The following is a 22,703-nucleotide window of genomic DNA, read 5'->3' on the forward strand; positions in this document are numbered from 1 at the left end:
GATTCTGACCTGAACTTGCTGAAATAGTGACCGCCTTCTAAAACTCGGCGGTCCAGTGGTAGCAGCATCCTATAATTATTAAGGTAGTAGACCCTGCAATGTGCTGCCCAGGCCCCTTTAGGACCTTATCCCCCACCCCAGCCCCTCATTGCTGGGCGTGTTGGAAGCTGCCAGCCTCCGCTGAGTGAGAGCCTCTCCAGGGCTTACAATTAGTTCCAGAGGGCACCTGGCTGGAGGACGGCATCTGCTGGGGTTGGGACAGCTCAAATCCAATGACCGACTGATGGAGGAACATACAGAAAGGCCTGGCCCCCTTGCCTTACTGCCATCCGGGTCCCAGGACCCTTCCCCCTGCCACCTCCCCCCTCCCTCCTCCCCCCTCCCCCACTGCATCATAGTCAACTTCTTCCTCTGCCCAATCCTGCGGCTCTCATCTCCCTGTGAGACATTGTTGCCATCGGCGGGCCCCAGTAAACCTCCTACGTGCACATCTCAGCATCTCAGAATCTGTTTCCTGGAGAACTGACCTCTATCATCAGAAACAAGGTACAAATAGTCCTTCACCATCGTTTGCTCTACTTTAAATTCATACGTTGTTCACTGACATGCCTGACCCTTGCATCAGCCACATTCGGACTTTGGTATTCGGCAGCTGCATAAAGACCTGGCCGGGCTGCCCACCAGTCCAGTGGTAACAACTAGACTGCAGGATTTGTGCCGCAGTTTTAACACATGCAGTCCTCCCTCACTTTTGCATGGCTCTGATACGCATGCATTTCACCGAACATGGTTTAGTTAAATAACACTGGTCCCGCAACAGCTGGGATTTCAGTAACCACAGTACACTAGTAATTGCATGAAGTATGAACTCGGCTGGTAGCTATTCAGTCCACAAATCACTATCAAATAGCAGGTGTGCATCACCGTGACCAATTGCACTGCTTCTTTCAAAGCCTGTCGGTGATCAGTCACTGCACATGGGAGCAGCACAGCAAGAGTCGAGTGATGTTTGGGTTCTGGGAGAGGAGGAGGAAGGACTTCCAGAAAGCAGGACCCACTTGGCCAGATGGTGGTTACTAGCAGGTCTCCACTCAAGAGTCAGTGTCTGGGAGGAGTTTGGGGTCTTGTTAATCCATCCACCTTCCAGCACAGGAAAGGTGGAATCAATATCAGACCCATGTATGAGTTCCCTATGGCTGCTGTAACAAATCACCACAAACGTAGTGGCGTATAACAACCCACAGGTATTACCTTATAGCGTGCAGATCAGAAATCTAAAATGGGTGGCCGGCTGTGTTCCTTCCGGAGGCTCCGGGGAGAACCCACTCCCTTGCCTTCTCCAGCTTCCAGAGGCGGTGCACACTCCCTGCCTCCGGGCCCACCTCACCCTCACCTCTGCTCTGTCCCTGCATCTCCTCAGACTCCCACCGTCGGCCTCCTGTTCAGAAAGCCTCCGTGATCATCCAGGATAGCTGCCCACCTCAAGCTCTCTCACGGAGTCCCCTGTGCTAACTCTCTGTTGCCGTAGCAGGGAAATAGTCACGGGTTCTGGGATTAGAACGTGAGTATCTTTGGAGGCCCATTATCTTCCCTACCAAGTCCCATCAGGTTTTCCCAAATGGCAGTGCTCTCCGGGGCAGTGACCTCCATTTGGCTACTGGAAAGGCAGAGATGCCCCCAAAACTGTGTCTGTATCTGGACCCCTAGTAAAAGGTGAGAACAAAGAAATGATTTCCACGGGTGGTCCTGGCCCCAAGTCAGCTTTGCACAAATGGCTGCTCAAGCCTCTGGTCCCTAGATGCGTTCTCCATCAAAAAGGACCGCTTTCCAGTAACTGTGGGAAGTGTGCCATTCAGTCTCCCTCCTTGGAATGCTCGCTGCTCTCACTGCCTGTCAGAGGGTTAGAGTCGGGCAGTAGGAAACCTCTTTAACTTGTTGGCAGTTTATTTTCCACATAAGATTTCATGGGACTCTGTGGGAAGGCTGCCCTAGATTGTCCGGGGACTCTGGCCAGTGCCATGGCCCTGCTCTGCAGGAAGTTCACACACCTCCCAGGCTCCTCCCGGGAGCCCAGGGTGTGCAGTATTCTCCCTGGGAGGGTCTTCTCCCGCCCCAGCCTGCAGGTGCGCGGCGGCAAACCCAGACCCTGCCTGATGACTCACACGCACAAAGTGTACGTGTTTCAGTTCTGCCTGAAGACTCATTTCCTGGGGACCTGGGGTTTTTCTTCTCTGTTCTCTCTCTGACTCGGAATCTCAAACTCAAGGTGGAAAAACACACACGAGAAATAACAAGTCACCAAATGCATTCATGGTGTCTTACCTGTCAAATCAAATACTTGGGCGGATTGCCACATGGAAAAAAAAACAAAAAACATTGTCTCCCCTCAGCACATGGGCTGCTATTGTCAAAACCCAGGAGTGCAGACATTGCCTTACGGTTGGTGTGTTCCAGGCGGAGCCCAGCAGCTCCACTGCGGGGATGTCTCATTCCCTGGCCTCTTTCTCAGGAATCACCAAAAGTTTTGCAGGAACCACAGAATCTCAGCATCAGAAAAACTTAGCGATTGCTCAGTTGATTTTCTTCCAAAATCCTGGAATCTTCCATCGATATCCCTAATGAAGAGACTCTTCCTGTATGTTTCGCACATTTTACAACCACCATCTACCGCTCAATTCCTATGCAATTGAACAACTCCTGTGTCCAAGAGGCCTGGGCAACTTGCCAAGCCCGGCCAGGCCAGGCTGCGTGTCTCCTCCCTGTGTCTGAGGTGTCATCTGCCACATTTTTCACTGAGAACAATAGTCAATATTATCACACGCCTACCACATGGCAGACACTGTGCCAGGCCTTTCAATTGTCACCTTATTTCATCCTGACCACTGCCCTATGATGTAATATTGCCCCTTTATAGACAAGAAAACGCACAAAACTATTTACAGAGTGCTTTACTGTGTTTGCTGATAGGACTTACTGAGAGTTTTCCCCATTCCAGACGCTGAAGTGCTCATCTAGGCACTCTACATTTTTATCATCGTGTCTATGAGTGGATGCTATGGTTCCTTTTGGCCAATGAAGAAACCGAGGCTTCCGCATACTAAGATATTCATAGCTAGTAAGAGACCGGGCTGGGATCCACACCCAAGAGTATCTTCCACTCATCCTTCACACTCTCCTTCTCCTGTTGTCTTTGAAGCCAGAGGGGTCCTCTGTGTGTCGCTGAGTTCACAGAGCATTTACTCACTGTCCCACTCTTGTTACTCGTCATATTCTGCACAGTGCTTAATTCCTCCTCACTGGGCAGCTCTTACACTACTTTGCACCCCTGAGTGTGCAGCTCAGAACACACACTCTGTAATCCTTGCTGTTTTAGAATAAATCTTAAGGCCATCAGGACCGGCAAGAAAACCTGCTTTTCCGAAAGGATTTCCGGACCTCAGTTGATTTCTTGGTTGCTTCAGGAAGCAGCTACACATGGCATTTGGTACAGGCAATTAAACGGAAGAGTTTGTCCTTGATGGTTTTAGTAGCTTCCATGGGAGCGAGTGACTGAATGCCCTCAGATCTACCGGCCAGCCCAGGGTTGAAAGAACCTCTGAGTCAGAACTGACTCTCCAACATCTAGCAAAGTCTCAACAAATGTCTTTTAAATAATGACCAATTACCAACAAAGTCATTTCCTACAGATTCAGCATTCAGAAACTATAACGTACTTTACCTCTAAAGTAACTCTTAGAAATAATTCATCTGGGAGGAGCTTTAGGTTGTCCAAGTAGTCATATTGATAATGATAAATAATAACAAATTAATTTTTCTTTTGGGATGAATTTGGCAACTGACGAGTTGTTGTTTTGTCAGGAATTCAAAGTTACCTAGTAGGAGGATAAGAAGAAAGCACCAATAGAGAACCATGAACTGGCACTAACCAAGAGCCCCACATCTGTTTGGGGAAACAAAAGGATACATTTGGGAATATGACTTTTTGTAATATGTACCCAGGACAGATTTGAATCCTGTGAAGAATTTGTGAAGGAACTATTTACCTCATCTATAATAATCCTATCTAATAAAAGAGAAACATGGTAATTGGCACACGACCGCTACCCTTCCCATTGGCTAATCAGCGAGATATGCAAATTAACTGCCAGCCAAGATGGCGGCCGGAAGCCAGGCAGCTTGAAACTAACATGAGGCTTGCTTGCTTCAGTGACGGAGGACTCCAACGTTCCCCGCCTGCCTTGCCGGCCTCTGAGCCTGCAGTTTAAGAAACATTGTAACGAATATAGAAGCTAAACAAAACCCCAGAAACCTGCTTTCAGTGAGCTGGGATCTCAGAGCTGGAGTTGATACAGAGTTTCGATTATAGAACCAAAACAAACCAGATACCTGCTTTCAGCAGCGGAAGCCTCAGAGCTGGAGCCAGAGCTAAACCTGGCCCAGAATAAAAAAAAAAAATGAAAAAAAGGAGCAGTTGGGAGCTTCAGTCGGCCTGAAAACAGTCTTCAGCCCCTCACCCAGACTGGCCAGGCACCCCAGTGGGGACCCCCACCCTCATCCAGGGCAAACCAGCCACCCCCACCCATGCACCAGGCCTCTATCCTATATAGTAAAAGGGTAATATACCTCCCAGCACCAGGATCAGCGGAGCCGAGAGGCCTCCCAGCACCGGGATCAGCGTGACAGGGGGCAGCGCCCAAACCCCCTGATCGCCCTGCAGCTCTGTGTGTGACAGGGGGCGGGGCCACAACCTCCCTATCCGCCCTGCTCTGTTCGTGACAGGGGAAGGTGCCCCAACCCCCTGATCGGCCCTGCTCTGTGCCTGATACAGGGGAGCTCCCCAACCCCCTGATCGCCCTGTGGCTCTGTGTGTGACAGGGTGCGGCGCCCCAACCGCCCCCCCCCACGGGCCCTGCTCTGTGTGTGACGGGGTCGAGCCATAACCTCCCCATCGGCCCTGCCCTGAGTGTGACAGTGGCGGCGCCCCAACCACCTGATCGGCCCTGCTTTGTGGGTGATAGAGGGCAGCGTCCCAACCCCCTGATCCGCCCTGCCCTGAGTGTGACAGGGGGCAGTGCGCCAACTCCCCTATCGGCCCTACTCTGTGAGTGACAGGGGGGAGCTCCCCAACCCCCTGATTGACCCTGCTCTGTGCGTGACAGGGTACGGAGCCCCAACCCCCCTGATGGGCCCTGCTCTATGCGTGCCAGGGGGTGGCGCCACACATCAACCCTGCCTTGAGTGTGACAGGGGGCGGTGCCCCAACCCCCCAATCGGCCCTACCCTGAGTGTGACTGAGGGTGGCATCGCAACCTCCCAATCCGCCCTGCTCTGTGCATGACAGGGGAAGGTGCCCCAACTCCCCAATTGGCCCTGCTCTGAGCCCGACCAGGGGCTGCACCTAGGGATTGGGCCTGCCCTCTGCCACCTGGGAGCAGGCCTAAGCCAGCAGGGCGTTATCTCCCGAGGGGTCCCAGACTGCCAGAGGGCACAGGTCAGGCTCTGGGACCCTCCCTTCCCCTCGAGCGCACAAATTTTTGTGCACCGGGCCTCTAGTAGAAGCATAATATGCTAATTAAGCCAGATGTCATTCCGGACGACCTTCCAGACGAAGCCAGGGCTGTGAGGGAAGCCCGGGTCCTAGGTGCCAGAGGGAAGCCGGTGCCAGCTGCCAGGGGAAGGAAGGCCTACTCTTGCACGAATTTCATGCATCTGGCCTCGAGTATCATAACAAATACCTTTTAGCTAAAGCAGCGATTTTCTAAATATATATTTTTATTGATTTCAGAGAAGATGGAGAAGGAGAGTTAGAAACATCAAAGATGCAAGAGAATCATTGATTGGCTCCTCCCTGTGCCCCAGAAGCCTGAAGTGAATTCCAGCCATGCCCTGGAATCCCACTGTCCTGGTCCCCTACGTCCGGCCAGCCTGCAAACAGCGTGCAGCCTCTAAACTGACTCCATAGACAGGGAAACGACCTCGCGCTCCACGGGCGAAAAAGGGACCCGAGTGTGTTTAACTCATTTTGTCAGAAGCCAGAGAAATCTTTAAAATCTTTCCCAAGAAACCTATTTTGTTTAGGTTACTGTTGTGAATGTTAGTAGGTAACACATTCTCTTCTTTATTAAAAAAACAACATCTGACATGAGACACTTATTTTTCACTTCAATACAGTTGAACAGAAAGTCGGGCCGGCCTTAGTCTGGGGTGGCCTTTGCCAAGTTATATAACTCATTTGTAGCCTTGGCCCCTCAAAACTGTAAAATGGGACCTTGCAGGATTCTTCTGGTGACAACGTGAAATGGCGTACGCACGCTTGGTGACGCTGTGCTTGCGGTCTGGTTAACGACCAGTGCGGAGCTCATGCCGGATGATACTGAAGGGTCTCCTTCTACCTGTTGGTCCCCATGGGGAGTAAGTCTCAGAGATTCTGATTTCTAAAGAAAGCAAATGACAGTGTCTTTCTACCAAAATAGGTTTCTTGTAAGGAAAGCATGCTTTTTTAAAAAAAAAAAAAACCCAAAATGAATCATTTCCCTTATTTGTATAGCCTTGAAAAAGAAATTAAAACTATTTTGTTTCAACAAGACTTCTTCTACTCTTCAGAAAAAGAAAAGATCCCCACTAGAAAGCTGCCTGTGGTTGACAACTCCAATTCTCTTCAAATGGATTTTTAAAAATCTCTAATGGGTATCTGCACTGTGTCATTTCCGTGCCAACCCAAGCCCCAAGCCAACTCATACCAGTGCTACCACATTTTGATTGCTAGACTCTTTTTCCAAATGGATCAGAGGCAGGGCAGAGATGGGCTAGCTGCTCACCAAACTGTTCCCTCTTCTTCCTGGGCACATGGCTGGACTACACTTCCTGGCATCCCTGGTACTGAGCTGTGACTATGCGACTAAGTTCCCACCAATGGGATGTAACTGGAAGTGATATGGGCCCCTCCAAGCCCAGCCCAGATAACACTCCTCTGGACAACTCTCCAGCTCTTGCCCTTTTGCCCCAGCTTTTTGAAGATAAACCCTGAAACCTTGGAAGCCACATGGGAGAGGGCAGAGCCACAAGATCAAAGGCATCTGTGGCCCTGGTCACTGCTTGGAAGAAACGCCCACTACAGCTCAAGTTACCTCTGTTCCACACTTTACATGCTTCCATCATGCGTGAGCCATTTCACATTTTTGGATGTGTTTGTTACAGCAGCTGGTGCCTGAAGCATCTGGAAGTCCAGGGGTGTTTGCAAAATTATGGAGTACTGATAGATTATTGTAAAATTATGGATCTAACTATTGTGTGCCAAATCAGACACGAGCTCATTAAAAAAACACAAATAATCTAAAACTAAGAAGACTAGCCTCTACACTAGGTAAGCCATCAGACACGTCAAAAGCTTAAGAAAAATGTTGAAAACTTTGAAATATAGAATCTTCTTTTCATTTATTTAATCTTTCTGTGGCACAAGAAGGGTCTAGTATTAGTGACAAGAACGTCTTGATTCAGCCTATTAAACAGCAGTGCATCATGGGAGTATAGTTTGTGTCAGAGCATTGGGGCAGAGGGACATTTCTGACAATTAGACATTTCTAAGATTTTAAATAAAATCAATTCGAGAGGATTGGAGTGGTCAGCTATAAGCTCTTGTCTATATTTAGCATCACTTTCTTAACTTCAGAATTGTATGATTATATTCCATTATGAGAGAACTACAGATAGTAATCCATGATTGATCATAAAATACATTGTTTTATTTAAAGGTCAAAATGTACAGGGATATACATTTGTTCTGTGTACCCACAGGAAATACATCGGGGGACAGTCTCAGGAATTTAATCCTCAGGTTAACCCTGGGAAATTTAAGCCTCAGCTCCAACCTAAGTCCAATTAAGTAAATTATTTATTTTGCTGTCCAACGTATGAGACCTAACCTAGTTTAAGGCCATCCAGTTAAAGATGTAATGCCAAATGAAATTACGTACTGGTTATCAAAAAACAATCATGTCAATACAGTACAGACCTTATAATCCAATGGATTATCAATGGCACATCTGGAAAACTACCTTCGATTATCAAAGATGTGATCCGGACTCAGATGAGTGTTAAGTAAGTTACTAAACATATCTCTCAAATCAGTCTATTCTCTCCATCTCTACGGCTGCTACCTTTATCTAGGTCACCACACTCACCTGACCTACTGAAGCATCTGCTCTTGACCAAATTGTGTCCTCACAATGACATCCTTAAAGCACATGCCATTTCACATTACTCTCTTGCTTAAAATTCTCTCACGTGTCTTCATCGGTATGAGAATAAAACTGGAACTCCATCTTGGCCTGCCACCCTTACCCAATCCCAACCTATCCTAGTGCCAACCTTCCCACTCCCTTCCCTCCAACCCAACTAATCTCCTTTATATTCCTTGAACATCCCAAGCTCTTTTCCATCAGGGCTTTGGGACTTCTAGTTCTCTCAGTCTGAATGCCCACCCTCCAGTTCTTTACATTGGTGATGTTTCTTCATCCTTCACATTTAATTCACGCCATCACCTTCCCCAGTTACCCTCTTGCCCTGTTTATGTCTTTCACAGCACTTGTAACACCCTGTACTTTTAATCTGTATTATCTGAAAATCTGGACACTCTACGGGGACATGAAGTTTTCCTTTTCTTTTTTAATACCTTATTTTAGGCATCATATCCTCAGAGACTAATGAATACATGGATGGATGGATGGATGGATGGATGAATAGGTGGACGCAATGTATAGGCCAGTGATGGCGAACCTATGACACGCGAACTCATTTTTTTTGGTTGATTTTTCTTTGTTAAATGGCATTTAAATATATAAAATATATATCAAAAATATAAGTCTTTGTTTTACTATGGTTGTAAATATAAAAAAAATTCTATATGTGACACGGCACCAGAGTTCAGTTAGGGTTTTTCAAAATGCTGACACGCCGAGCTCAAAAGGTTTGCCATCAATGGTATAGGCAGTACTTTTAGCATTCTTTGTCCCATGTCCCATCCATAAAAACCTGTATTATCACATTTGGCAAGAAGTGTTACTGCTCTATCCCCTGTCCTGGTGGGGATAGATATAGGGCAATCCCAATTTGTTTTAGTTGTTTTCATTACTCAAAGAAGCTTTTTTTTTTTAAATTTACCTTTCTGACTCTGTGTCTGTGCCTTCAACACAGTCACAATGATTTCCTGCTCCACAGTAAGGAAAGCACGCTCGATCCTGTCACAGACACATTTATCACACACGGATCCACCCTAGGCCCCGCTGACATGTGCTTGTTTGTTTGTTTCATTTTAGCCATCCTCGTTAGAACTTTAGGTCTCACAGCGTGAATTCCTCGAAGTCAGCCTGGGCACACGCCACATGCAAATGCCGGTGCTTTCCCAGCCTCCTCGGTATGAAGGTAAACAGTTCTATTCCCCGGGGTTCAGGAATGCCTAGTTATGCCAGCTCTGTATTTAGGACAGTGTCGGTGGCATGTCAAATGTTGGACCATTATGAATGTCAGTAGACACCATTCCCAGAAGAGGGCCATCCGAATTTTGGTTCTCTTAATTCATCTCTCTTGGGAATACAAAGAAGTCTTTGTTCTGGGACCATCCATGTGGCCCTTCACAGTTTTCCTCTAAATATCCAGGTTTTCAATATTGATAATCCCAAGAGGATGTGTCTTAATATTTCATCCCCTATAACATTTGGGGATACCAGGCTATCCTGGCTTTGAATTTTATGATTCAACTTATGAAAAAGCCCTTTCGGGGGGGGGGGTGTGGAGGACAGTATATCTCAATGTAGAATAGACCCACAGGCCACCTCCTGGAGTTTCCACATTTAGGGCTGTGGCTCTCAGATGGGACAGCAAATGAACCCCAGAACTCTGTGCAAGCCCAGCGCACGTTGCCGTGTTGTGTGTGGCACTGGGTCAACATGACAGCATGATAGCTCGTTTTTCCTGTTCTGACTTAAATGGAGGAGAGTCATGCCTACAGATAGTTTCCCCAAAGCTCCTCCGTAGGAATCACAGGAAGTGCAGGGCTGGGTCTGGGTGGGGGCTCTGGGAATGCCAAGGCAGGCTGTCCGCCAGCGCCTCTGAGGATGCCAGCGTGTGTGACCACGCTTTTCCCCACTCTGAGCCACGATGAAGAAACGTTCTCCCAGTCCAGCTAAACTTCTGAACTCCAATTCGGAGCTCAACATGAGAAAACTCAACAAGCCCCTACGGAATGCCTGCCAAGGACATCGCCTCCATGGAGGGAGGTTATGAGGTGCAGTCCTGTCCCCCACGTGATGGCAGAGGTGGTGGTGGTGGTGGTGATGTTACCTCATAAGGAAGTGGCTGGTATCTTTACCCAAAGTCCCATAGTGCTCTCCTCTTATTATTATTTTTAGATATATTTTTATTGATTTCAGAGAGGAGGGGAGAGGGAGAGAGAGATAGAAACATCAACGATACAGAGAATCATTGATCAGCTGCCTCCTCTATGCCCCCTACAGGGGATTGGGCAGCAACCTGGTCATGTGTCCTGACCAGGAATCGAACCGTGACCTCCTGGTTCATAGGTGGATGCTCAACCACTGAGCTACACCAGCTGGGCAGTGCTCTCTTCTTGAAGGCCCAAAGGAAAATCCTTCCCAGGACTCAGTACCAAGGAAAGCTCTGCTTCTACTGGGGGTTTAGCCTTGTTACTGACTTGTTCTGTCTTTTGGACACTGTGGTGACTTTAACAGATCATATTTTTCTCTTTGCTTCTAGACAGATGTACAGTCCTCTGCAATGATGACGCTGGCCATTATGAGGCATTCTCATGCCCTAGCTCTACCCCTGACTCCACTTCATTTACTTGTACTTGCTTTCCCTCAACTCTGATTTAACTACTTTTTATTCTCTACTATTGTGTATCTTTTATAAGCTGCTTCAAATCCTTTTGTACACAGTGGATTTTGCACCACCAGATCCTGTAAAAATACAATGTGGCCTCAGGTTTGAATCCTGATCCTGTCAGTTATGTGACCTTGGGCAAGTCGCTTAATATTTCTAAGATTTATTTCCTCCTTTTAAGTTGAGGATAATGGCATTTACATTACATAGTGGCTGTGAGAACTAAAGGTAATTTACATAAAGACTTGGTACTTTGTAACTATTAAATAAATAGTATCCTTTATTCTTATTAATGACTGGGCAGACAGTTGCCAAAGAATACCTAAAGGCAATGTGTGGAAGACAGGGTCCCAGACCCACGGGAAGTGTCACGTGACAATAGAGGCAGAGACTGGAGTGACGCATCCACAAGCCAACGAACCCAAGGACTGCCAGTCGTCACCGGGGGCTAGAAGAGGTGAGGAAAGGTTCTTCCTTAGCAGGTTTGGAGGAAACATATTCTTAATGACTCTGGTTACAGCCTTCTGAGAAAATAAATTTCTGTTGTTTTAAGCCACCTAGTTTGTGGAAACTTTCACAGCAGTTCTAGGAAATTAATACCTCCCGCCGCAACTCCTTTTCTTAGATACCACCCCAAACTCAGGCATTGCTCAAACATTAAAAAAAACAAAGACCTACAGCTTGGAGCATGTGAGTCTTCTGTCAGTCTAAAAGAAGCTCACTTAAATTCTTCCATTATGATGCCTTTGTTGTTCTTTATGAATGTCAAGAAACCTTATGACCACATACAAGATGACAGTGATTAAAAGAAGACACTGTCCTCATCTATGCAATAGAGGCAACTCCTTTTAAAATATTTATCCTAGACAAGTGGACATCCCTGTCCATCACCCACTCCACTCCTGTCATTTCTTTCTAGACTACAGGCACTCTCTGATGTGGTCTGGGAAGAAACCCACATCTACTCCGGGGTAAAGCGGAGGATTATTCTTGAAGGTGTTATCTTTCATTGCCAACGTCTGAAACATTATGCGCTCAGAAATGAAATCCCCATTGGGGTTCAAATGGACCAAGAGAAACCATAGTGTGACAAACACATGGATGGAAGCTGTTCTGGGAATCCCAAAACTGAGGGTAGGCTTTACTGATGGTGTGTACTCATATATTTGAATCCTTACTCCACCATGTTAAATTCCCTTTAATCAGGGATCATTCTCTTAGAGATCAAAAGACTCCTGTGTGGGAAGTTACTATAGGTATAACCTGAAGCTGCGCTAAAAACAGAACCAAGAGTAAGTTTGCCCCAAGAGTCTCTCTTTGAGTGGTATGATACAGTAACAGCTCATCGGAGCATTTAAAACAAGAAGTGGCACTACTGGGGGTGGAAGTGGGACAGATGATCTGATCACGTCTCAGCAGGTGAGCCTCACAGGTTAATACCCAAACTTGAAAAACATAAGAAATCGCATGCAGTCTTTTATTCAACAAGCAGTTAGTCTCTTACAGAAGGGATGCCATGAAAACAAAACTAAGGCACATGTCTTTCCTGTAGGGAAAGATACATGAGTCAACTACACAATGCAAAACTATGTGTTACCACTAGAGTAAAGGTGCTCGCGATCTAACCAGCCCCAGGGAATCCCAGAGAATAGCAACGGGAGTAAGAGAGGACACTGAACGGACGCTGGTGCTTCCATTTGCCCTTCTGTGGGCTCAACTGTCCTCAACCCCTGACTTTGTCCTACCCGGACCCCTATACCTCAACTAAACCCCAAAATAACTTCCCTGTTATTGACACATGACTTCCTTGGAGTGAAGCATCCACAAGCCAAGGAACACCAAGGACTGACAGCCAGCACCAGGAGCTAGTCATCCAACAAAGAATTATTGAGTAGCCAATATGTGCCAGGTGCCAAGATAGGATCCAGGTCTGGTGACCCATTTATCCTGGGCCTCATATTCACAAAGGGTTTATAATGTAGATTATTTATAGTCTTAGCATATAGACAGTCACAGAGATACACTTACAGGATTAACCCTCAAAGCATACTACATTTTTATAATCCTGTCCTGGCAATTAAATATATATGCAAGTCGCCCAACTCCCAAGCCACAAATCATCCATGAAAGTGACCCAGGTCTCCCCTGATCTCTTAGGGGTCTGCGGGGCACTCAGAGGGTGCAGCCAACAAGCCAGTTGTTGCACTTGCACTCACAAAGCTTAGTGATTAGTGTGGAGACAGATATCAAGTAAGGACACCTAGTTGAACTGATACCCGTAGCTACTGCCTGGGAGGACAGGGCATGAGCGGAGGCTTAGTTGACAATCCTGGCTTTCATGTATCTGAAATGTTTGAATTTTTACAATAAGAACCTATCCAGGTGTTACCTGTGCAGTCATTATACATGTCTACATCCGGTACATCACTGAGAGAGAAACAGACAAGGGGGCCACAGGAGAGGCTAATCCCAAGGCAGGAAACAGGAGGAATGAGAGAAAGCCTAGTTGATGGAGCTCCAGGGTGGGTCTCCAGGGTGGGTCTGGCGCTAACAGAGCTGCACACAACTCTGTGGTGGCTGTTGTCCCCACGTCCTGTGGGAAGCACGGCCAGACACGGACACCGGCATCCCATCTCTGAGCTCTCTGCTGGGCCCAATCACCTACTGACCCCAAATGAAATGAATTACACTCCAGTTCTGAGTAACATGGATGATCAACATGTTACTCCAACATGTTACTCTCAAGTGCTGGATTGAAACTTGCCTTTCCACGAAGAGCAATGAATCTTACCCACAGATGCCAAATGCCCCTGAGCTGAATCACAGTTATCTCGTCTAGACTGAAGTGGCTCATTGATATTCTGTCAAACAAATTGTGTCCTGCCCATTACTATTCACAGTGTGATCCACATGCACTTCCCACAGTTCCATCAACAACAGGGCAAGCCTGCCAACCAGGAGGCTCTGAGGAGAGCTTGACCAATGTAAATAACCTCAGGACATCACTAGAGAAATGAGAACAGAGATCAGGGAAACAGTAGCCATGACCACACACACAGCCCACTAGTGACAGGCTGGGCAGTTGTGACACATTTTGGCAAGAATGTTTCCTTACACTGTGTTTCTTTTCAATTTTATGATTATATTCTGAGATATATTCAGAGGGGATGGCTTTTATGGAACAGAGGTATGACTAAAGACTGATCATCCAATAGTGCTTCTGATCAGAGTCACTGTGTGAGTGTGAGTGTGAGTGTGAGTGTGTGTGTGTGTGTGTGTGTGTGTACTATTTTGTGTTAACATGGCAAGTTCCCCCTGTGGAGTGCACATGGTGGTTAGGGATATGTACACAGGAAAGCCAGTGCAGAGAAACACAATTGAATGCACCTGTGCACCAGGTGATGGCTGGCAGAGGACGAGCCTTCTGCAGAGAACTTCATGTCTGACTTCTGCTCTATGAGGTCAGTGGAAGCTTGCATGGTGGAGAGGGTTGCCAGGTAAAATAGGGAAAACCCAGTTAAGTTTCAATTTGGAATAAACATTGAATGATTTTATAGGTACATCCCAAATATTGCCCGGGTGTTCCGTGTTTTTATTTGCTAAATCAGGCAATACTAATGGTGGGAAAGATATGCATGTCAACCATCTTTTCTTCTTTGTCAATGAATATTGTCAACATTTATAGGACTTGGGGAATGAGGTCCTTGCTCCAGGGAGGGCCTATCAATGACTCCTGCTCCCTGAAAGACTCGAGCATGCCTGCTTCTCCATCACAGACCCCTGGAGGTCCTGGACTGTATCTTACCCCTCCTTCTTAAAGACCTTGCCCAGTGACTGGCATGTGCTAGGTGCTAAAACTACAGTTTGCAATAAATGAGGATATGATGTGGAATGTCTATAAAAGCAGAAAAATTTGGGTGAAGGAAATAAAATGACAACACTGTACATGGAAGAAAATACAGGGAACTTAAAGATGGTTAACAACAGCCATGAGTTAGAAGTTGTTACGTGAGGTATACAAGAAGGTGTTGCCCTCAGATGTGCTTTGCACCTTGTAGAGGCTGTGTGTGTACTTACAAATATACGTGTGTATTTATATAAACACATATGGTTTTTTAATGAAAAGTTTCAAGAATAGTACATCGAATTCCCATGTATTCTATGTTCAACTGAATTGGAACTGAGTCTTATTAGATGGAAGCCCTGGCTCGGTTTTAAGTAAAGGAAAGAATAGTCACAGAACATCAACATTTTCTACTCCAGCCAGTTGCTCAGTGGTTAGAGCGCCGGGGCATATGCGGGAGGCAACCAATGGATGTGTCTCTCTCACACTGATGTTTCTCCCTTCCTCTTTGTCTCCAACCTCCTTTCCACTCTCTCTAAAAATCAATGGGGGAAAAAAATATCCTCAGGTGAGGATTAACAACATCAAAAGAATATCAACATTTTCTAAAGGCAACAGAAAACCCAGCCAGGTTAGTCCTTTATTTGATAAATGCCATGATCAATTGACCAACTGTTTTGTGTTTTGTTTTGTTTTATCTTTTGTGAGGCCTGGAAAAAATCAAATAAAAAGAGAAAATATCCAAATCTAGAAGCTTAATTTAACAAGATTAGCCTTACAATCAAATAATCATAGTCACTTGGTCAATGTCTATGATTAAATTCTTGGAGGATCCCTTTCTCTTATGTCATACTGGTGGGTGAGTGTATAGAGACACAGCCTACAGTTCTTTCTCAAATACTCTGCACCAGTCTTGTTACTATGATCTATAGTACTGGGATGGATCATCCGGGCTTCTAGGAATTTCCAAAGTCAATGTAGTCACCCAAAATGGAAAAAAAAAAAAAAAAAAAAAGGCCTCAGAGGTAAAGGAAAGGGGCCGAAACCCTGAGAACCATACAATGACAAATGGGAAAACTCCTCCCCACTAAAGATATTCAGGCGTATAAAAGGCACACAACGGCATACGTAAGACCTAGCACAGCGTCGTTCATCTGGAGTATTATGAATCCTTTGGCTTAGAAGAAAAATGAACACCCAGCCTGACGTGATTCGAAAGTGTGTGTGGCCGGCGTGCCTCATGGGCCTGTTCATCACTGGCACGCTCTCTCTGGGCTGTGACTTGCTACATATTCATCTTCGTAGAGTCACCTGGCAAAATGTGAAGCTTCTGACCAATATGAGCAAATCATTTCCTCTGGAGTGCCTACGAGAAAACAAAGCTTTCCAGTTGCCCCGAGAGGTCCTAGCATATAGCCAGCCTCTTTTGCACAGAGACATCAAGGGGGCCTTCTATGAAATGTCCATGCTGGCCTTCAACATCTTTGCTCAATCCACCTTCCAGTCCACTAGGGAAGAGAAACACCTGGAACAAATCCAAACCGGACTTGATCAGCAACTGCAGTACCTGGAACAATGCTTGAAAGAAGAGAAGGGAAAGAAAGACAAGGAAGAGATGGAGGAGGATGAGAAGAGACACTCGGGAGCTAGGACCCCCCAGCCCAGCAACTTAGACCTGAGGAGGTATTTCCACAGGATAAGCAGTTTCCTGAAAGACAAGCAGTATAGTCACTGTGCCTGGAAGATCGTCCAAGTGGAAATCAGAAGATGTTTCTACTACTTTCAGACACTCATAGAACTACTCAGAAGGAAATAAGGTAGATTTTTTAAAAACTAACATTTCATTTCTCTCCAAAACCTCCTCCTCCTTTATTTTCTTTTAAGAATTGCTAGGCTATTCTTTAAGCCTGCTCTCGGCTGGATTGGTGGTGGCGTATGTAATGTTTACTGTCTCTAAAGTTTGGCCTTGCAACATCAGCCACATTCACTTAAGAGAAGTAAGGCCCACCATCCCCGGGGTGACCAAGAGTCTTGTTACAAAGTTTTTTGGTTTTGTTTTTAAATATATTTTATTGATTTTTTTTACAGAGAGGAAGGGAGAAGGATAGAGAGTTAGAAACATCAATGAGAGAGAAGCACCGATCCCCTACTGGGGATGTGCCTGCAACCAAGGTACACGCCCTTGACCGGAATCGAACCTGGGACCCTTCAGTCCGCAGGCCGACGCTCTATCCGCTGAGCCAAACCGGTCAGGGTTGTTACAAAGTTTTAAAGGAATGCTATTTCCTCTCCTGCTTCTACTCTCTGCTCCTCTTTCCTTTTGCTATTTTGTACGTGCTTTGAACTTCACCTTTCAACTTCACCAAGCCAATAGCTAGAGAATATGGATCAGAGAATGTTTGAAAATGGAGCACCTCAACGACTGAGCCCTCTTGCTGCCCAGGTTGTTTAGTCTGAAGTTCAACTTGTTTAAAGAGCTTATACAAACTTCCATAATTAAAACCCTCCCTTTCTCTCCCTGCTCTCAAAAAGAAAAAGAAAAAAACACAAAACTTGACATTTCTGGCCCATTTGTTTCTCAGCTTGGTTTATTTGAAATGATATGAAGTTTGTAGGAGAGCGAAGATCCACTCTCTCATTTTGGATGGTTGAGTTAGAAACCATTAAGATCCTGTTTAACCTCTGAGAGCCCATGATTCGAAGGCAGACAGACAGCACTGTTCATTCCTAATGCATATTATTTGACTTCTACATGTAAAGGGGTGGAAAATGATACAGAAAAGTGTAGTATCTGACTTCATTGTTTTGTGTCTGAAATGAAAGGCCCACGGTCATATTATGGTAGAATTTCATATTGTATTTTCCCAATTAGAAGATCACTTTCTCCATGTTAAGTAAATTATTCTAATAATACACGACACTTTAATATATTTTATCTCTTTAGAAGTTATTTTGTACCCAGATTACCTAGATTATTTACTTAAATTTTCTTATGTGGTCCCTCATCTGTATTAATCCACTGTCTAGCTGAAATGAACTTTATCTTCCTCTTTCTCCTCCAACCCATTTCAGAATCACCTGTCTACCGTCAAGCAAGAACTCTAGCATCGAGGTTTCGGCTACACAAATTCACAAAAGAGGGTAAAATGTACCTGGTTCAGCCCCTGGGAGAAATCTCCTGCTATTTGTGTTAACAGTGTGCTGCTAAAGTGCTTCTATTCAAGATTCATCCAAGTATAGGACTCAAACAGTACAGCCACACGGGAAGTCTTATGCTAAAACTGAGGCAAACTTCAGTCAAAAAGTTAGAATAATTAAAAGAACAAGTTGTGCCTCATGGTATGCTGGTTATCAGTGGAAGGAGCAGACCATAAAATGAGTTAGCATCATCCACTCAATAAAACATCTTATCAACAGAATTGTTCTATAAAAAAACCCACAAAAACAATAGTACTACAAGCTGTAAAGGAGTTGGGGTGTGCAAACTACTTAAGCAGAAAGTATGCACTTGGATTTTCCATGAATTGCTCTAACAATGCCTTTGCATGGCCTCCCTAATAACTCTTCTGGGATTATGTCAGTTACTTTAGTAATTTATGTTTGTAGTCTTGCCAAATGTTTGCTGTACAAGAGGGAAGAGATCGTACAGGCAGGGGCAGAAGTCAGAACAGAATGCTTTTGCTCAGAGCACCTCTAGATGGAAAAAAAAAACCAAGGCCACTGAAAAACAGGTAAGGACACAAACTAGTATCTTCCCTAAGGAAGAAACACTAACAGATAATGTGTTTCATCTAATTTAATGATTTAAAAAATGCAAAAGGAGACGACAGTAAGATACTCCCTTCCCATCTGTCTGGCAGAGATGAAAAAGAATACTACAGAACAGTGGTTCTCAACCTTCCTAATGCCGCGACCCTTTAATACAGTTCCTCATGTTGTGGTGACCCCCAACCATAGAATTATTTTCATTGCTACTTCATAACTGTAATTTTGCTACTGTTATGAATCGTAATGTAAATATCTGATATGCAGGATGTATTTTCATTGTTACAAAATGAACATAATTAAAGCATAGTGATTAATCACAAAAACAATGTGTAATTATATATGTGTTTTCCGATGGTCTTAGGCGACCCCTGTGAAAGGGTCGTTGGACCCCCCCAAAGGGGTCGCGACCCACAGGTTGAGAACCGCTGCTACAGGGTGAGAGAGGTGTAGGGTATAGGAAAGATCCTCTGTCTATTGTTGGGGGAGGGTCAGCTGGCACAAGTCCCTCCAGGACAATAAGGCAATCAAATATCCTAAAAAGGCAGCAGCTCCTCTGACCTAGCTCTCCTACCTCCAGAAACTTATTCCAAGGAAATAATTGGAGAAGACTGTTCCCCAGAGCCTTGTTTATAATATTCCTCCGCCCTTTGTTTTCATTGTCACCCCTCTGTAGTTTCTATTTTCTACAGTAATTTTTGAGGGGATCTCATTCTAAAATTAAAGAAACCTAGAAGCTTATCTTCCACTACAATTACCCTGCGTTCCTTGCTGGGGCAGCTGGGACCAGCAGTGCGGGGCCACACTGTTACGGATGCCTTTGGGCACTTAAGAGCCTCCCAGCTCTTGCTGCTGCTTCTCTCCTGCTGCTGTGGCGACTGCTGCTAAATTTCAAACCTTCCTCAGGGACCATTTTCTTCATGAAGTGTTTGTAAAGTGCCTCAGGTGCTTCAAAGATTTTACTTTTTTCTTTTGTTGATCCCACTGGTAAAACCCAGAAATGGCTGGAGAAAGTGCTCTATGTGTCACCTTCCTGATTAGCAGGCTCCTTTGTTCTTTATGAAGAGTAAGCGCCTCCCCTACCCCCCAGGGTCTTATGTCCATTGGTTATGCTTATATGCGTGCATACGAGACCGGGGGAATGCCAAGGGGGGTGGGGGGAAGAAGGAGACATATGTAATACTCTTTGTAATACTTTAAACAATAAAAAAAAAAGGAGTAAGCGCCAAAGTCCTGTTGCGTCAGGTAAAGGGTAAACTTCTAGATCTGCAGAGACAAGTGCACTTAAAATGCCCGAGTGGGTACCCAGGTGGCAGGCGCTCAGATGGAACCGTCCCCCTTCCCCTGGCTTGGGGTAGGGATTAAAAGGTGGGAGATCAGGGGCTGATCGGCCATTTCACAGGCAACACCGGTATAGGTATGGCTCTTAGTATCTTAGCAACAGGTGCACAGACTCCGCCTCCTCACAGAGCCCCTTCCTGGGCACCCTGGAGGAGGACCCTGCCTTCTCAAAGGAGCTACTCTGCTTTTACCCTAGTTCCTTAATAAATAGCCCACACTCACTAAGAACAAGCACTGCGTGTGAGCACCTAACTTGTGAGGGGAACGCAGGACAAGAGGGCCACCTATCATCCAGCGGGCGCCACCCGCAGGGCCGCTCTGGGCCAGTCCCAGAGGCTGGCGCTTGGAAACGCGAACGCTGCCCGGGCGGCATCTGCGCTGTGGCCTTCGCGTCCTCCTGTTCCAAACGCGGCCAGGGCTCTGGGATTTAAACTTGGGACCCTGAGCGCAGCCAGCAGTTCACGTTCACTCTGTAGGGGGCCACCTCCCCGTTCCTGCCAGGCGAAGGCTTGAGGCGCCCTGGGTTCTTTCCCTCCTCGTCCTCTTTAAGGCTACTCTCCAGCTCTCCAACCCTGGGAAACTCCAAATCTCAGAACCGGGGCTCCCTGCCGGCCCCAGTGCCCCGATCCCCGCCGGCTGCGGAGACTGAAACCCGCCGGAACCCCCCCTTCCCCCCAACGACACCCGGGCTGGAGCGGGGCCTCGCTGGCACTCTGGAAAGCGGCACCCCCTGTGGGCCCTGCGCCCTCTGCGGCGCGCGCGGGATCCGAGCTGAGAAATGCGCCCTGGGCCACAGGCGGCCGAGGGGGCGGGGAAGGAACAACTTTCCCTCCGCCTTCCAACCGCAGGGCCGGGGTGGGGCGGCCTCGCCGGGGTCGGGATCCCGGGCGCGAGCGGGCCGGGCGGCCGGCGTGGGGGCGGGAGTGGAGGGCGCTAGGGGCTTCCTTGTCGCCCCCGCCCCGCCAGATGTTGGAAAGCACACAATAGGGGGGACGCGGAGAAACAAAAGGCCACTCGCCAGGACCTCGATGGCCTCTGTCGCGTGGTCCCCAAGGAAAGGACGTCTGGGGGTTGTGTGTGTGTGTGGGGGGGGGGGAGTGGGGGTCAGCAAGGTGGGTGCCAGGGCATCCTGAGGAGCTCGGGGTCTCTGTACTTGCTTAGCAGGAGCCGGGGGCGGGCCGTTTACCCTCCCGGGAGGGGTCCCAAGGCAGGGTGGAACAATCCAAGGAAAGTTAAAGGGTTTTCACCTTTTTCCTCATAGAGGGAAAGGGAGGGGCGGGATTGCAGACGTTTGACAGTTGTTGGCCCTGGGGTTCAGCGGGATTTGTAGGTCCTTTACACACCCTTTCCCCCCAAAGAAGCATCCACAGTTCAGGGGCGACCGGGCGGACGCAGCGCCGTTCCCCTCCGCAGCCCCACGCCGAGCCTCCCGCTAAATAAAGGCGCCCCAAACGTCGCCCCTGCCCGGCGCACTTTTGTAAAAGTTTGTCTTCCCGCCACCCACAGCCCAGCAAGCACCCTGCAGTCGTCTGCGACCGCGCTGGGTTCGGGGACAGACTTGTACCCCGAAAGAAGATGGGTTATGCTGATAAATCTTTTAAAACCCAGGCCCCGGACCCAGGGTGGGGACCAGGAAGGACGCGCGAAGAGCCGGCCGGGAGCCAAGCCTTGGGCAGGCGGGGAAGCGGGGTCCGCCACCTCCCGAACCTCTCCCGCGCCCCCCCCCGCCCCCCCCCCCGTCGCACCCGCTCCCAGGTGCGCCCAGCACCTCTGCCCGCCTGGGCGCGACCGGGCGTGAGCAGCTGCCGGGCGGCGCCACCTCCGCCCTCGCTGGGAGCGTGTGCTCACTCACCGCGGGGTTTTACCTTCGGCCCGGGGCCCTGTCGGCTTCCTGCGCCGGGTGAGCTGCAGCGGCAGAGAGACGAGGGCGAGCTCGGGGGCAGGAGAAGCGACTCCTGGGGAGCCACGCCGGTCTCCGGGCAGCGAGCGCGGGGCTCCGGCGGCAGTCTCTCTGCGCCCAAGTAGCCCCCACACGCTCTCGGCTTGCGGCTGGCGCGCGGGGGCGCCGAGCGGGGACCCCCTGGCGGCTGCTCGCGGAATGGCAGCTCCGTGGGGGAAAGAAGTCAGGTCGCCCTGGGGTCATTGTCTCTAGGGAAAGAGGTGGGGAGTGGACAGTCTACCGGGGCTCACAGCCTTCAGGAAAGGCATTGACCCTCTGGCCAGGAGGGCGAGGGAGGTACCAGACCAGAAAGGATACGTTCTGGGCACGCAAGGCCCCACCCAAGGCTCCAAGGGACCTAGAGAGGGGAATCCTTTATCTGACTTGACGGCCTCCCAGAGGGGAGCATTAATCATGGGGAAATACTTTGAGATTATGCTGGATTTATTTGAACAGGCTGGGAGTAATGAAATGAACATGGACTTTGAAGGCCCACCCCCACCTGCCACTATGTGAGTGATCTTCATCAGTATTCTGCTCTGTATATTGGGGAAAGCACTGTCTACCTGCAGGGTGTTTGTACGGGGTAAACTAAGCATAAAAAGTATTCTTCGTTCATAGTAGGAGTCATTCAATGTAAGCTTCCTGAAGAAAAGAATGCATCTTCCCCATCTCTCTATCCCCATACGTTTGCATCTTAATGCACGCCGATTGAGCGTTATGACTCAAGTATTACAGTTGACCAGATGACTAAGTATTACAGTTTACAATTCTTGCTACACAATTTAAAGAGTTATGAAAATATGTTAAATAGAAATTAGGATTATGTATAGAAAGCATCCCTTCCCCCGGCCCCAAAGTGGTTTCCGCTACTATGAATGAGAACCTCTAAAACCACACACATGTTTTGCAATACCA

General features: G+C 47.5%; 2 protein-coding genes across 10 annotated transcripts in view; one reads left to right on the forward strand and one right to left on the reverse strand.

Moving 5' to 3' along the window:
* Positions 1–22,170, reverse strand: part of MOB3B (MOB kinase activator 3B) — a 186,444-nt gene extending 164,274 nt beyond the window's left edge. For 2 of the 9 annotated variants that reach the window (XR_004971335.1, XM_036331310.1), the window contains exon 1: positions 21,699–21,935. The gene's annotated coding sequence lies outside the window, so the exon portion shown is untranslated. Of the gene's footprint in view, positions 1–21,698 lie in introns of all 9 variants that reach the window. The other 7 variants (XM_036331307.1, XM_036331304.1, XM_036331305.1 and 4 more) reach the window with 5 other exon arrangements.
* Positions 15,930–16,556, forward strand: IFNK (interferon kappa). The gene has a single exon (XM_036331313.1). It carries the CDS (start codon positions 15,930–15,932, stop codon positions 16,554–16,556), a length of 627 nt encoding a protein of 208 aa, XP_036187206.1.
* Positions 22,171–22,703: the final 533 nt, after the last annotated feature.

The sequence above is a fragment of the Myotis myotis genome, unplaced genomic scaffold (assembly GCF_014108235.1).
Source record: "Myotis myotis isolate mMyoMyo1 unplaced genomic scaffold, mMyoMyo1.p scaffold_m19_p_12, whole genome shotgun sequence".
Lineage (NCBI taxonomy): Eukaryota > Metazoa > Chordata > Mammalia > Chiroptera > Vespertilionidae > Myotis > Myotis myotis.

Bases quoted from the DNA above. Each gene is read 5' to 3' on its own strand.
- IFNK (XM_036331313.1), top strand. From the start codon at position 15,930: ATGAACACCCAGCCTGACGTGATTCGAAAGTGTGTGTGGCCGGCGTGC.